Raw genomic sequence first — 14102 nt, 5'->3', positions numbered from 1 at the left:
ACAACCCGATGCGAAAGAGAAGACAACCTACGACGAGCAAGAAAATGGTGAATAGAAACACAAGGAACGTCATACTGTCGCCGAGACGAAGCTTGCAACTGGGACACTATCAACAAAGCCACCTAATCACCATAGAGATGGTGATATACTCGCGTCAAAATACCAGACGTGAAGAGCCGAGGAGAAGGCTGAACAAGTCACGTACAGGACCGGTCCGACCTGCCGAAAGAGGCGGAGCCATGGGAAAACGCCCCGGGTTCGGACACCTTTCAACCAGCGTCTGAAAATAAAGCTAGGCCGACCACCAAGGGACCACGAGATCTATTCTCCTAGGGAATGGATTCCAACTGAGCCAGAACCCGAAGCAATAGCTGGACCGGGAGATGAGGAACAGGTACTCTCCACCTCGACCAGTCCTGCCAAAAGGCTTCCACCGTGAACACCTCGCAGGCGGGTAAGGGCGCCAAATAGAATGGGAGATGCCAAGACCACACCGACGTGAAGATGTCCATGGCCAGGAGTCCATACGTCCGGCAGAGCCAACGAACAAGTTGTTGACAACCAGCCAACACCCGAACAGAGGAATGAACCAAGACAGGCTGTCTGCCTGGATGCAGGACACACCCCAGACATGAACCGCACTGCTAGCCAAACCCCGAGAATCCATCAAACGAGCCACTCGAAGGGACCAACCCCAAAGGTCAAAGACCTAGGAGAAACCCCGTGGTTCCGGCAATGAACCATGGAGAACAGTCCAAATAGAGCTGGATGGTAGAGCACTGAGTGACCCGAACCCTCCGAAGCGCAAACCAGACAGCCACGAACTTCCGACCCATGCTGTGAGCCTGATGGACGGACAGACCCCACCACCCACGGCTGACCTGGTGAGCAATGGTCACAAAGCCCCAGCCGAGAGATGACCCGTCCTGAACACATCGAGCGAAGGCTCGGGGAGGTGCCAAGGCACGGAACTCCAAAAACCCCAAAGAGGAATCTGGTGACGCAGCACCAACACAGATCCCCAGAGGACGAACCCAACGATTGCAAGAGGCGGAAGGGAAGTCCCCGAAGGAACCAGACGCCGAAGCCAAACCCGACCCTGCGGGCAGACCAGCACGTCGAAGTTCAGACTCCCACAGAACCGCTCGAGCAACCGCTGAGCGACCCAGGACCCCCTCCCACATAAACAGTCGAAGGCGGGACCTCAGCCGCAGCAACGCTTCTGGAGGGAAAGACAAGGAGCGGCTCAAGAGCCCTAAACAAGACCCAGCCAGGTCCGAAGCCGGGATGGAAATAGATGGAATGGCCTCCAGATCATCAGGAAAATGAACCTGGCGATCTGGAAAGAACCACACCCTTGGTGAGCAGACAAGCAGACCAATTGGGAGCCCACACCAGCCAGTTGTCGAGGTAGACCAGACACCGAATCTCGAGCAGACGCAGACAGGGCACCAAGATCCGGTAAGGATGTGTAAATACACCAAGTGCCAATTACAAACCAGGGAACACAACATAAGCGGCAAACCTGAAGCCCCACCACCAACTGTGCCAATCCCAGAACCCTGGAGAGGAACGTGTCAAGATGTGGCCCAGATGTCCAGGGCCACCATCCAGGCACCTGGCCCCAACAGAAGCCGGACCGAGACAACAGTCCTCCGAAGAGGGCAAAGAATCCAGGACGCATATTGAACAAGTCCAGAAGAACCGCAGATCTGCAAGGCCCGTGTCTGCATAGAGCAGACGGGAACCCCGGAAGGATGGGGCAGATCGACCACGTCTAAGCGCACCCATCAAGATGACATGATGAAGTGCAGGGGAAGAAGCCCACCCCCGCCAGCCCCGAACTCCCCAAAGGGATAGAAGCCGTCCACCTCCACCAGAGGCCGGGAGACAACCAAAAATGCCCACTAACTGCGGGACCATGCGAGAGCCAACAGAGGAAGCTGCTCCCCCAGCGCCCCGTCAAGAGCGAAGGGAACGGAGCCCCTTCCGAAAGAAAAATTATATATATATATATATATATATATATAAATATACACACACACACACACACACACACAAGGTGTATTAAACACATGCGCATACACACGTGCACACACAGGCCTCGTAGCCTGGTGGATAGCGCGCAGGACTCGTAATTCTGTGGCGCGGGTTCGATTCCCGCACGAGGCAGAAACAAATGGGCAAAGTTTCTTTCACCCTAAGTGCCCCTGTTACCTAGCAGCAAATAGGTACCTGGGAGTTAGTCAGCTGTCACGGGCTGCTTCCTGGGGGGTGTGTGTGTGGTGTGGAGAAAAAAAAAAAAAAAGTAGTTAGTAAACAGTTGATTGACAGTTGAGAGGCGGGCCGAAAGAGCAAAGCTCAACCCCCGCAAAAAAACACAACTAAACACACACACATGCCCTTCAAGAAGACCTGGACAAAATAAGTATATAGAGCAATACTTGGCAAATGGAATTTAATGTGAATAAATGCCATGTTATGGAATGTGGAATTGGAGAACATAGACCCCACACAACCTATAAATTATGTGAGAAATCTTTAAAGAATTCTGACAAAGAAAGGGATCTAGGGGTGGTTCTAGATAGAAAAATGTCACCTGAGGACCACATTAAGAACATTGTGCGAGGAGCCTATGCTACACTTTCTAACCTCAGAATTGCTTTTAAATACATGGATGGCGAAATATTAAAGAAATTGTTCACGACTTTTGTTAGGCCAAAGCTAGAATATGCAGCGGTTGTGTGGTGCCTATATCTTAAGAAGCACATCAACAAACTGGAAAAGGTGCAAAGACATGCTACTAAGTGGTTCCCAGAACTGAAGGGCAAGAGCTATGAGGAGAGGTTAAGAGGCATTAAATATGACAAAACTAGAAGACAGAAGAAAAAGAGGCGATATGAACACTACGTACAAAATAGTAACAGGAATTGATAAAATCGATAGGAAGATTTCCTGAAACCTGGAACTTCAGGAACAAGAGGTCATAGATTTAAACTAGCTAAGCACAGATGCCGAAGAAATATAAGAAAATTCACTTTCGCAAACAGTGGTAGATGGTTGGAACAAGTTAGGTGAGAAGGTGGTGGAGGCCAAGACCGTCAGTAGTTTCAAAGCGTTATATGACAGAGTGTTGGGAAGACGGGACACCACGAGCGTAGCTCTCATCCTGTAACTACACTTAGGTAATTACACATAAGTGTACACATGTACACGTATATATGTGTACACACGCACACATACACATGAAAAGAAACTAAAATTAAATAAAGAAAAGAAAAATACAAGCCTCTGACCAGTGGGCAGAGAGCACCACGCTGGCCAGGCGAAGAAGGCACCAAGAAAGCACAAAACTGCATCAAAAGGCCCACCTCGACAACAAAACCCAAGGCCCCGGCACTACCACAACACGTGCCAAGACCCAAAAAGATCAGCCAGCAAGCCAGTTAGACCCCAGAACCCAGAAGGCAAAACTGGGTCACATACAAGGAAACAAAGCCCACAGAACCCACAAAGGGGGCCCAAGAGGAAGAAACCACCAGAACGAAACCAAAAAACCCAAAAGAACCCAGAATCGAACCCCGGGAGGGGGGGGGGGGGGGGGGGCAAACTACCACATTTGTTATAAGAGATACACCACAGAAAGGCAAAGCACAGCCCCCAGACAGAACCCCCAGGGAAACGGCCAAAACAGACTGAAAGCCGAGGGACAAGGTGTGGGAGCAAGCATAAACAGACAGGGACACTGAGCCCAAACCCTAGGGCCCAGACCCAAAACAGACAGAAAATGGAAAATCCAGTGTAAAAACCAACACCCAAGTGTTCCCAGAGGAACAGAAGATGGGCAGAAAAGCAAAAAGAAATCCCTGAAAGAGGTGAAAACTCACCCAAGACGCTAGCTCACACACCCAGGCGCATGTAAACAAACCGCAATGCTGCCCTGGTGGCCAAGCCGGGAAACCGGCAGAAGAAAATGGCCACCAGAAATAGGCAGCCGTGACCGACGCAATAGATACGAAAACACGCCAGCAAATATGGGAAGCAGACTACATAGACGAAAAACTCCCCCCAGAAGCAGAAAATCCAGGCAGGGGGCAAACAGCCCCAGAACTGCTAGCAGGCATCCTCCACAGCCCCGGGAACCCGCAACAGAGGCCTCGGGGAAGAGCCGTCCTCCACTCCCTCTGCCCTTCAAGAAAAGGAATACTCCAGGGGAAAGGCAGCAAGAAAGGGCCACTGGTAAAACCCAGAAGCCTTGGCAAGAGGAACAGGCTCGAAAACCTCCATCTCAACCCGAACGGGGCAGCCCCCGAAACTGCCCGAGTCTCGGCCCCAACAAAACCCCGCCCTGACCCCGAAACCCGCAGACGGTCAGACGCTGGGAAGAGGGAAGGAAAAGGGCGAACAGCACCTAACCAAAACGGGGCTGCCCCGGGGCATCCGAGGTGGAAACCAACCTAGCACGTTGCAACAACCTAAACCAAGCTTGCAATGCAGATGCCACCTGTACTCTGAACAGTAATAAAATCAGGAGAGTTCTGGAGAACCAGCAGAGAACAACTCGCAAGACTCAGGGTCAAGGTGTCAATGACCCAACAGGCAGCATGACGGAGGTAAAAGTGGCGACTGTCACCCGGAGACAAGGGCACAGCAACCAACGAACCCGCACAAGACGGGTTGGAACCCGGAAGACACATTCAATGGTCCATAGTGCCCTGACAGGGTTTTTCAGGGCTGGTAGGGTAACACCTATGGGACGCCTGGGCAAGGTGTTGCCCAAGGTGGAAGCCCTTGGCAAATGCCGAGCAGCAAAAAACCAGCGTTGAATGTAATGAAACGCCATTTTCTGGGTGAGACCCGGAGGCTCCCCGGAGCTTTACCGGCTGATATGCTAATGTCAGACTTTGGCATCAGTCATGTGTATGGAGTTCTAGGGCCTACCGGGGACCACGAGCCAGAACCTGGCCCCCTCAGAGAGGCAAGGGGAGCAATGGCCTATAGAAACCCCCGTGTGGTTGGAAGCATTCTATGTCTGCCATCGACCGGGTCAAGCATCCAGAAAGGTAAGCATTCCAAAACAAACCCCTATTCTGGTGAAAATTGCTACCTAAAGCCGAACTAGTGGATAGAACTCTTCAACAGAAAACAAGGAAACTAGTATGACGTCATACGTCACCGCGCCGCTGTCTGAGCAGCTCCCCCCTCCCCGGGAGGGGGAAGGGGGAGCCCCAGACCTCCCACGCCGGCTATCCACCCATCAGTTCTGAGGCTGGATGTCAAAACACGCGAAAAACGCCGACCGGAGGGAGGGAGGGTTGCCGGGGAGCCTCCGGGTCTCACCCAGAAAATGGCGTTTCATTACATTCAACGCTGGTTTTCTGGGGGGAGCCCCGTCGGCTCCCCGGAGCTAATTACCCACAGAGGAAGGTCAAAGGGACAGAACCGGGAGGCGGACACCACGCACCCCCCAAGGAGGCGAGACAACCGGCAGCAAACGCCAACCCAAGGCGCCACAGCCCCGAAAATCCCGAGAACAACAAGAGAACCACGAGCAGCAAGGCCCCTGCACAAACACCAAAAATCCACGCCCGAAAGACCGCAAGGCCACGTCGCCCAGACGGCAGCGAGAGCAGCGAAGCCACGAACGCCACAGGCATGAGGGAAGAACACAGGCAGCTTAGCCGCAAGAACACGGCTGACCACCCGGGACACTATCACCCGCGAACCGGGAAGAACAGAACCGGATCAACGCAAAACGCGCTCCGGACCCAAACGCCGTGGCACGCAAACAACAGCGGAGGGCTGCCACTGAACACAAAAACGACACACCCACGGCCTGACCAACGAAGTACCAACAAACCCTGGACCCCTCCAAAATGCAGCAGCCCCACCCAGCACCAAAAAAGATGGAGACTGCTGCCACCAAACAACCAAAACGCTAAAACCAAAGGAGCAAGAAAACTCAGCGACCCGACCCCCAGAGGCAAAGGTCCAAAGGAAAGAGCCGACGAAAAAACACACCGGAACCGAAGGGGCACTACTACCAACCAAGGAGAAGACAGAGCATGCTGACCAGAGACCAGGATGGTGCAAGCGGTGCACGAACAGGCCGGAGGTGAAACGACGCACAAGACAGCTGACTAATGGTGCAGAAGCAACACCAAGAACGAAAGCAAGCTGAAGCGGCTCCGCCCGCACCGCACGAAAAGAGGCGACAGTATGTGGCAAGACGACGGCCCCCAACCCCCACCAGAAAACCAAGCTAACAAGAGTAACCACCTAAGAAGGGCAGGAAAAGGAGGACCGCCAAAATACCCCATACTGCCGCCAAGAGAAGCACGCAGGTGGGACACCTACCACGAAGCCACCCGACCACCAACCGGAGGCGAGACCGCGAGGCAGAACAGAAGCAGCCCCAACAAGGCCCCTCCGAGCCCAGGAAAAAGGCGGAGCCGCGGGAAGATCTCGGGTGCGACCACCGAAACCCAGGTGGCACAAGGGGATGGAACGTCAGCCGAACAGAAAAAATCCCCAAAGCATGCAAGCCCGCCAGGAGTTCAGAAACAACGGGTCCGATGCGAGACATCGCAAGACCCACCCCCCCCCCCCCCCAAAAAAAAAACCAACCGGCAGGGCAAGCTAGGAAACCAAAGAAGGCGGAAGGGTCGCCGCCAGAACAGTACCCGAACCAAGGGGTACGAACAACTGCAATAGACCGAGACAAAGAAGCACATCACAGGACACAGGCTGACCAACGCCTAAGAACACACGCAGAACATCCCTGCTGCAGAGGAGGCAGGAAGAAAGAGCAGAAGCACAAAAACCCCAGGAGAACAACCAGGGGTGGACAATCAGGCAGGGACAGAAAAAAACCCCACGCAATCCCCAGGCACAAAACGGCAGCAAAGCGCCACCCCACAACCGGACACAGGAACAAGGCCACGCCACCGTGAAACACGGAACCAATGCACACGTGCAGGTGCAGCAACAGGCACCACTGCAACATGCAACATGTAAATAGCAACACCCTTCTGCAAAAGCAGAGAACGGAGCAGGCAGACCCCAGACAGGGCCAACGGAGACACGACAAAACCATGCAGGCCCAGAAACCTGCACCAGGCGACCGACGGCGGAGAAACCCCGCTCGATACCTGCTGGATGAGGTACTGGAAGCTCTTTCACACCTGAAGCCCGGCCCAAGGCCAGGCTAGACCGGCCAGAGGGTGGCCCACCAGGCAGCTGCTAGCAGCAGTCCACCAGTCCACATACCCCCACAACCAGGACGGGCCGGAACCGCCATACGAAAACAGGCTAGTGCACCCTGGAAGTCCACAGACGAACCAGCAAGAAAGCTTATGCTCGCAAGTAGGTCGTGTAACAAGCACAGACCTCAGATGGTAATACAGTGTTCCCCAAATGTGCCAATAGCACCACTGCACTCCACTGGTACTATCCCGCAAGTTCTACCAGATAGGCGGGACCCAAGAGCCAGAGCTCAAAACCTGCAAGCACAGCCAGGAGCCTACCAGGTGAGTACAGAACCAACCCTACAACCCCCACACCTCACAACAGTAAAAAAGGAGGGTCCCCTGAATGACTCCAGCATGGGTTGGACATGCACATGAGGGGGACAGGAAGGGTTGAAAAAGGGACATTCACTGGTGTGCGAACAATCTCAGTCGTACAAAAATATACCTAAATAAAGACAGGTATATAAACAACACCGCAACCAGCGCCCGGCCAAAAGACGCCAGACCGCAGAAACTCACCTGGCGAATGGTGGCACGAACTTGACACGACGCAACCGTGCCCAGAAGAACCTGGGAGCACCGCCAGGTGAAGACGCCAGAGCCGCACCCTGCCGGACCCGCAGGAGAGCAGGGAGAGGCGAAGGAGGCGGTCTACACCCATGACACAGGGAAAACCGTGGTGTCCTAACCACAACTGGGAACCAGGACACCCCCGGCGCGAAGGGGCACATACCGCAGCCAGGGAGAAGAACGAGAGACGAAGCACTGTAGCAAAAAGGGCGCAGAACACCAGCACTGAAACACCGCCCAGACCAAAACAAACTCCATGGCGCATGCGCATAACACGCTGGCCGAACCGCACACCCTCTCTGTGGGAAGGCGCCAGCCAGGACTACTGCACGAGAAAAGGAGCCAAAAGAGGAAGCAGGAACAATAAAACCGGCCAAAGAAGCAAAGAGCCCAAAAAGGAACCCAACCGGGCCACAAGTAGCCCAACCGGGCCACAAGTAGCCCAACAGGGCGACAAGTAGCCCAACAGGGCGACAAGTAGCCCAACCAGGCGACAAGTAGCCCAACCGGGCGACAAGCAGCCCAACAGGGCGACAAGCAGCCCAACAGGGCGACAAGTAGCGCAACAGGGCAACAAGGACGAGGAGCCGACAGACGTTCCAATAATGCGGGAAGTAGCGAAAAACCTTCCCGTACCCTCGAGAACACAGAAGCCAACACTAGTCCCGAAGGCACACGAAGGCGCAGGCGCACCCGAGATCAGAAGTCACGCAGAACCCCATCGAACGGGGAAACATGACGAAAACACCGTCCCAAAAAGGGGTGGGAGGAAACATCCACCCACAGGACGGAACCAACCGACTCAAAGGCCAAGGAACCGAGCCCGGGGAGGGGCCGACGCCCAACAGCACGTACGGCGAGTGGGGAGGAAAGACCCCACTCCGCGTAACCACAAGCCCCGCCTAGAGGGGGATAAAAACCCCCACGGGGCCCAACGGGGCCAAGGCCCCCCAAGTCAGCCCCTCCCCAGCCCCGGGAACCTACACGACAGGCCCCGGGGCCGAGCCGTTCCCCCAAAGCCCCGGCCGTACCAGAAAACTGGGGCAGCCGTGAAAACACTAAGGAAGGGAGCCCACTGGCAGACTCGTACAACACGGCTGGAGGAACAGGCTCAAATGCCCCCGTCACAACCCCGGAAGGGGAATTCCCCGAGACTGCCCGAGTCTCAACACCATCAAAAACCCCGCCCCGAACCTACAGACGGTAAGGAACCGGATGCAGGCAGGAAGGGTGAACCAGGGGAAAGACAAGGGGGCGTGGATGGAACCGAAGCAACCAACACCCCCAAGTCCCAAAACGAACTACAACGGGGCAGCCCCGGGGCTCCCGGGGAGGAAACCACGAGAACGTTGCCACCACCAAGGCTCAAGTGCAACGCCCCTGCTGCCCGCACGCGCTTTGTCAGCACAACCGGGTAACCGAGCCCCAACGAGCAACCAAACTCGCAGGACTCCGGGTCGAAGGTGTCACCGACCCCACAGGCAGCAGACGGAGGCAAAACAGAGAGTCACCCAGAGACAAAGGGTGAGAGCAACCCTCAAACTCGCTGGAAGCGAGGGGGGAACTCTGGGGTCACATCCATCGGACCCACGCGCCCCCAGGGGTTTCCCAGGGTCCCGAGCGTTTACTATAAGAGGACTCGCGCTCAGGTAATCCCAGGCAGGGTACTGCTAACCAGCACCCAAAGCTACCAAACAACTTTCTAAGAGCTGAACCCCCGGGACGTGTACACTCACGGGGACCTAGGAGGGGGTACCACCAGAAAATACACAGAACACAAGGGGCAAGAACGAAGGCAGACCCCCCCTCCCACCAGGTAGATAAACAAAAAGAAAAAGAAAACCCCGCAAGAGGACAGCGTACCCAAGCGGAACAGAGCCGGCCGCTATGATTGGTAAAGACAAGCTGCACAGTACCCTGCGCCCCACCAGTGCAAAAACTGCCCCTTACTCTAAGGCGAACAAGGGAGACAGAACACCCGAGCACACAAAGAGCGGCCGAAAACCAAGCAGTAAACGGCCAAGCAGGGTCAGGACCCAAGGAACTTGTGGAAGGTGGCCCCAAGCCCCAAGGGCAGTACTTACAGGGCACCTAGGGAAGGGAACCCTAGGCGCATGCAGCCCGAGTACTGGAGAATCACTCCCGGCTCACGCACCACCTAGAAAACAGACACCACACTCTAGGTATAGTGCTGAAACAACCACTGGAGCCGGAGCACATAACCGTAGCCTATAGCATCAGCCGAAGAACTGATGGGTGGATAGCTGGCGTGGGAGGTCTGGGGCTCCCCCTTCCCCCTCCCGGGGAGGGGGGAGCTGCGCAGACAGCGGCGCGGTGACGTATGACGTCATGCTAGTTTCCTTGTTTTCTGTTGAGTTCTATCCACTAGTTCGGCTTTAGGTAGCAATTTTCACCAGAATAGGGGTTTGTTTTGGAATGCTTACCTTTCTGGATGCTTGACCCGGTCGATGGCAGACATAGAATGCTTCCAACCACACGGGGGTTTCTATAGGCCATTGCTCCCCTTGCCTCTCTGAGGGGGCCAGGTTCTGGCTCGTGGTCCCCGGTAGGCCCTAGAACTCCATACACATGACTGATGCCAAAGTCTGACATTAGCATATCAGCCGGTAAAGCTCCGGGGAGCCGACGGGGCTCCCCCCAGAAACCTCTACGGGAATGGTTCCCGAACGCCCCAGGGAAGATAACCCTGTCACGCAGGGGCAGTACTCACAGGGCGCTTAGGGAAGGAAGCCCCTAAGCGCATGCAGCCCTGGTACTGATGAGGAACACCTGGCCACCACACAACACAACACATGGCAGTGAATGCCACGAAAGGCAAACACCGCTTAGGAAACTGAGGCCAAAGAAGTGTCTGTCCCAGTTGACATTAGCTTGTAATGAAATGAAGGAAATCTTGCCATAACAATTTTGTGAAGGCAATGTATGACCATTACAAAACTAGATGAACTAATATATTGATGGAAAATGCTGTGGAATACCTCACTGTAATAGCCAAGTCTTAGCAACTGCACCAGGCTAACAAGAGTTCAAATCAGGGTTGCAAATGTTGTCCAAGGAGTTGTTTGTTTTGATGTGCTGTACCTTTCTGGTGTATTTTTCATTGGTTACTGTGGAAGTCTAGTACCCTAACTCCCCCCAAATTCCCCTGGCTTCTAATGAGGAAGCCAAATTTTGGTTCTGGTCTCCAAGTGGTGCTCGTGATTTGAACTTGATGTGATACCCAAGTTTCTTTATGCCAGGAGAGTAAATAGTGTACCTGGTTGATGGGGTTCTGAGAGTTCTTCTACTCCCCAAGCCCGGCCCGAGGCCAGGCTTGACTTGTGAGAGTTTGGTCCACCAGGCTGTTGCTTGGAGCGGCCCGCAGGCCTACATACCCACCACAGCCCGGTTGGTTCAGTACTCCTTGGAGAAAACAGTCTAGTTTCCTCTTGAAGATGTCCACGGTTGTTCTGGCAATATTTCTTATGCTCGCTGGGAGGATGTTGAACAACCGCGGACCTCTGATGTTTATACAGTGTTCTCTGATTGTGCCTATGGCGCCCCTGCTCTTCACTGGTTCTATTCTGCATTTTCTTCCATATCGTTCACTCCAGTACGTTGTTATTTTACTGTGTAGATTTGGGACCTGGCCCTCCAGTATTTTCCATGTGTATATTATTTGGTATCTCTCTCGTCTCCTTTCTAGAGAGTACATTTGGAGAGCTTTGAGACGATCCCAATAATTTAGGTGCTTTATCTCGTCTTCCACTGTACAGGTTCCACTGTACTTCTTCAATCTGTTTAGAACCATTTAGGGTGATCCTCAAAGGGTCAATCTTTACCCTTTTTTGTACCAGCCAGTTCTTCTGTAGTTGGACATTATCTTTAGTTCTACAGTATGACCTTCCACCAACCCAACAACCTTATCTACTACTTTTGCTGCTTCTTAGGCCTTTTCTGAGCTAGATATTATCCCCTTTTCTTTGCAACCAAAACTTAAAAGGGAATTACTTTGATCCATTGTGTGTTGCACCAGTTTTGGGTTTGATGCCAGTTACTTTCTGACTTCCAGTCTAATGTCTGTGCTTTTCTGATTGATGCAGTTTCTGGCTTCCTTTACTGCTGCTTCTATTATTTCTTTCTCCCTGGCAACTTCTGCATAGGTAAGTTGCATATCCTTATTGCACTGTTCTACTTCTCTGTGGAACGTCTTTGATCTGCAGTGATAGAACTGTTTTTCATGATGGATTTCCTATCCTAACCTATTGTATTCACTACTGTTCAGATTTGCTTTAACTTCTTCAAAAGCTATTTTCTGTACATTATTTTCTTCCTCCAGAGATATGCTTTAATCTTCCCAGTGTTTCTTGTCCTCACATAATTCCTTCATTTGCCCTTCAAAATCTGATACCGTACTTTGCTGCTCAAATGGTCATTACTTTCAAATTTCTGATTATTTTCAAATGATAGTTTACAATAATCCCTAATTTTGCCAACTTATTGTTGCAAACTGCTCATACTAATACTGTACTCGCTAAAGTCACCAAAATCTAGGGGGTGCATTCATGATGCAACCGGGGAGCCGGTCGGCTGAGCGGACAGCACACTGGACTTGTGATCCTGTGGTCCTGGGTTCGATTCCAGGCGCCGGCGAGAAATATGGGCAGAGTTTCTTTCACCCTATGCCCCTGTTACCTAGCAGTAAAATAGGTACCTGGGTGTTAGTCAGCTGTCACGGGCTGCTTTCTGGGGGTGGAGGCCTGGTCGAGGACCGGGCCGCAGGGACACTAAAGCCTCGAAATCATCTCAAGATAACCTCAAGATGTTTATGATGATGTTCATGATGATGTTTGGAGCTTACATTGCAATTCAGGAAACTATTTACCGAACGCCAATCTTCCCAAGAACGCTGCCTCATGCTACGACACCTCCAGACCACTCGTAGCCTAACTCAAGCCATACACAAGTCAAGTTTTTACTTACATTGTAGTGAGCAAGACACGCAGTAAGAGAGTTGAGTGCATGAGCCCTGTCATGGCCCCATACCACCAGCTTAGCTATCATCGGGTCATAATGCACCGACACCTCGTCCCCCTCTCTCACACCTGCAATTCAACATTCAACCATAAACTGAGAGATCAATTCATGTAACAAACAGTGTACTCAGAATTTCAATTTGTAAAATGAAAATTAATACATATAATGATTGTTGACAATTTAAAAAACCAGCGTTGAATGTAATGAAACGCCATTTTCTGGGTGAGCCCCAGAGGCTCCTGGAGCTTATCGGGCTAATGTATGTTATGTTAGACTGGGACATTCGCTATGGAGTTCAGATCTACCAGGGACCAGCGCCAGAACCTGGCCCCTTCAGAGAGGTTTCAGGGAGCAATGGCCTTGGAAAACCCCATATGGTTGGGGGTTTTCCTTATCTGCCATCGACCGGGATTAGGCACCCAGAAAGGTAGGGGTAACAAAACAAACCTCACATGGTAAGAAACTACAACAAAAACTGAACAGAGAGGTAGAAAACCCCCTACAATCCCAAGGAAAACAATCAAACAATCAATTTACTGCCACGCCGGTCGTCCGCGCAGCCCTCCCTCCCTGGGAGGAGGAGGGGGGCCCCCGGACCTCACCGCGCCGTCTGCCTAGCATTAGCAACTAGCATTTGCTGCCTAGCAAAACCCCTCCCCCTGCAACAATAATCCCCACGGGGAAGGCAAAAGCACCCAAGCGGGGTCACAGGGGGCCCAAGGCCCCCAGGCCGACTCCTCTCCAGCCCCAGGATCCCCTACGTCAGGACCCGGGGCAGAGCCGTCCTCCAAACCCTCTACCCCTGAAGAAAAGGTAGAGTCCAAGGGAAAGGCAGACAAGAAGGGAGTCTGCTGGTGGGACCCAGAAGCCTCGGTAGGAGGAACCGGCTCAAATGCCTCTGTCCCCGACCCAGATGGGGCAGCCCCCGAAGCAGCCCGAGTCTCACCATCAACTAAACCCTGTGCCAAGGCCGAAACCCGCATACATTTCGAAGCCGGACACAGGGGGGGAGGTGCAGGAAGAACCACAAGGGAAGGACCAGGAGGCGCGGCTGGAGCCAAAGCCATAGCGACCAACACCCCCAGGTCAGGGTCCCTAAAGCCAAAACGGGGCAGCCTCGGGGCATCCGGGTGGGAAACCAACCTAGCGCGTTGCAATAACCTAAACCTAACATGCAACGCTGATGCTGCCTGTACCCTAATAGGAACATCCTCAGAGTAAAACTGGAGCACAAGCAGAGAACAT

General features: G+C 53.2%; 1 protein-coding gene across 1 annotated transcript in view; it reads right to left on the bottom strand.

Moving 5' to 3' along the window:
* Mccc1 (Methylcrotonoyl-CoA carboxylase 1) overlaps nucleotides 1-14102 on the bottom strand; it is a 115446-nt gene that overhangs the window by 42770 nt on the left and 58574 nt on the right. The window contains exon 9 of the mRNA XM_069305625.1: nucleotides 12804-12925. Within this exon, the coding sequence (XP_069161726.1) occupies nucleotides 12804-12925 (122 nt within the window). The remainder of the gene's footprint in view (nucleotides 1-12803; nucleotides 12926-14102) is intronic.

This window comes from Procambarus clarkii, chromosome 6 (genome assembly GCF_040958095.1).
Source record: "Procambarus clarkii isolate CNS0578487 chromosome 6, FALCON_Pclarkii_2.0, whole genome shotgun sequence".
Lineage (NCBI taxonomy): Eukaryota > Metazoa > Arthropoda > Malacostraca > Decapoda > Cambaridae > Procambarus > Procambarus clarkii.
Note: the sequence above shows the minus strand (reverse complement) of the source record. Positions and strands in the feature narration are given on the sequence as shown.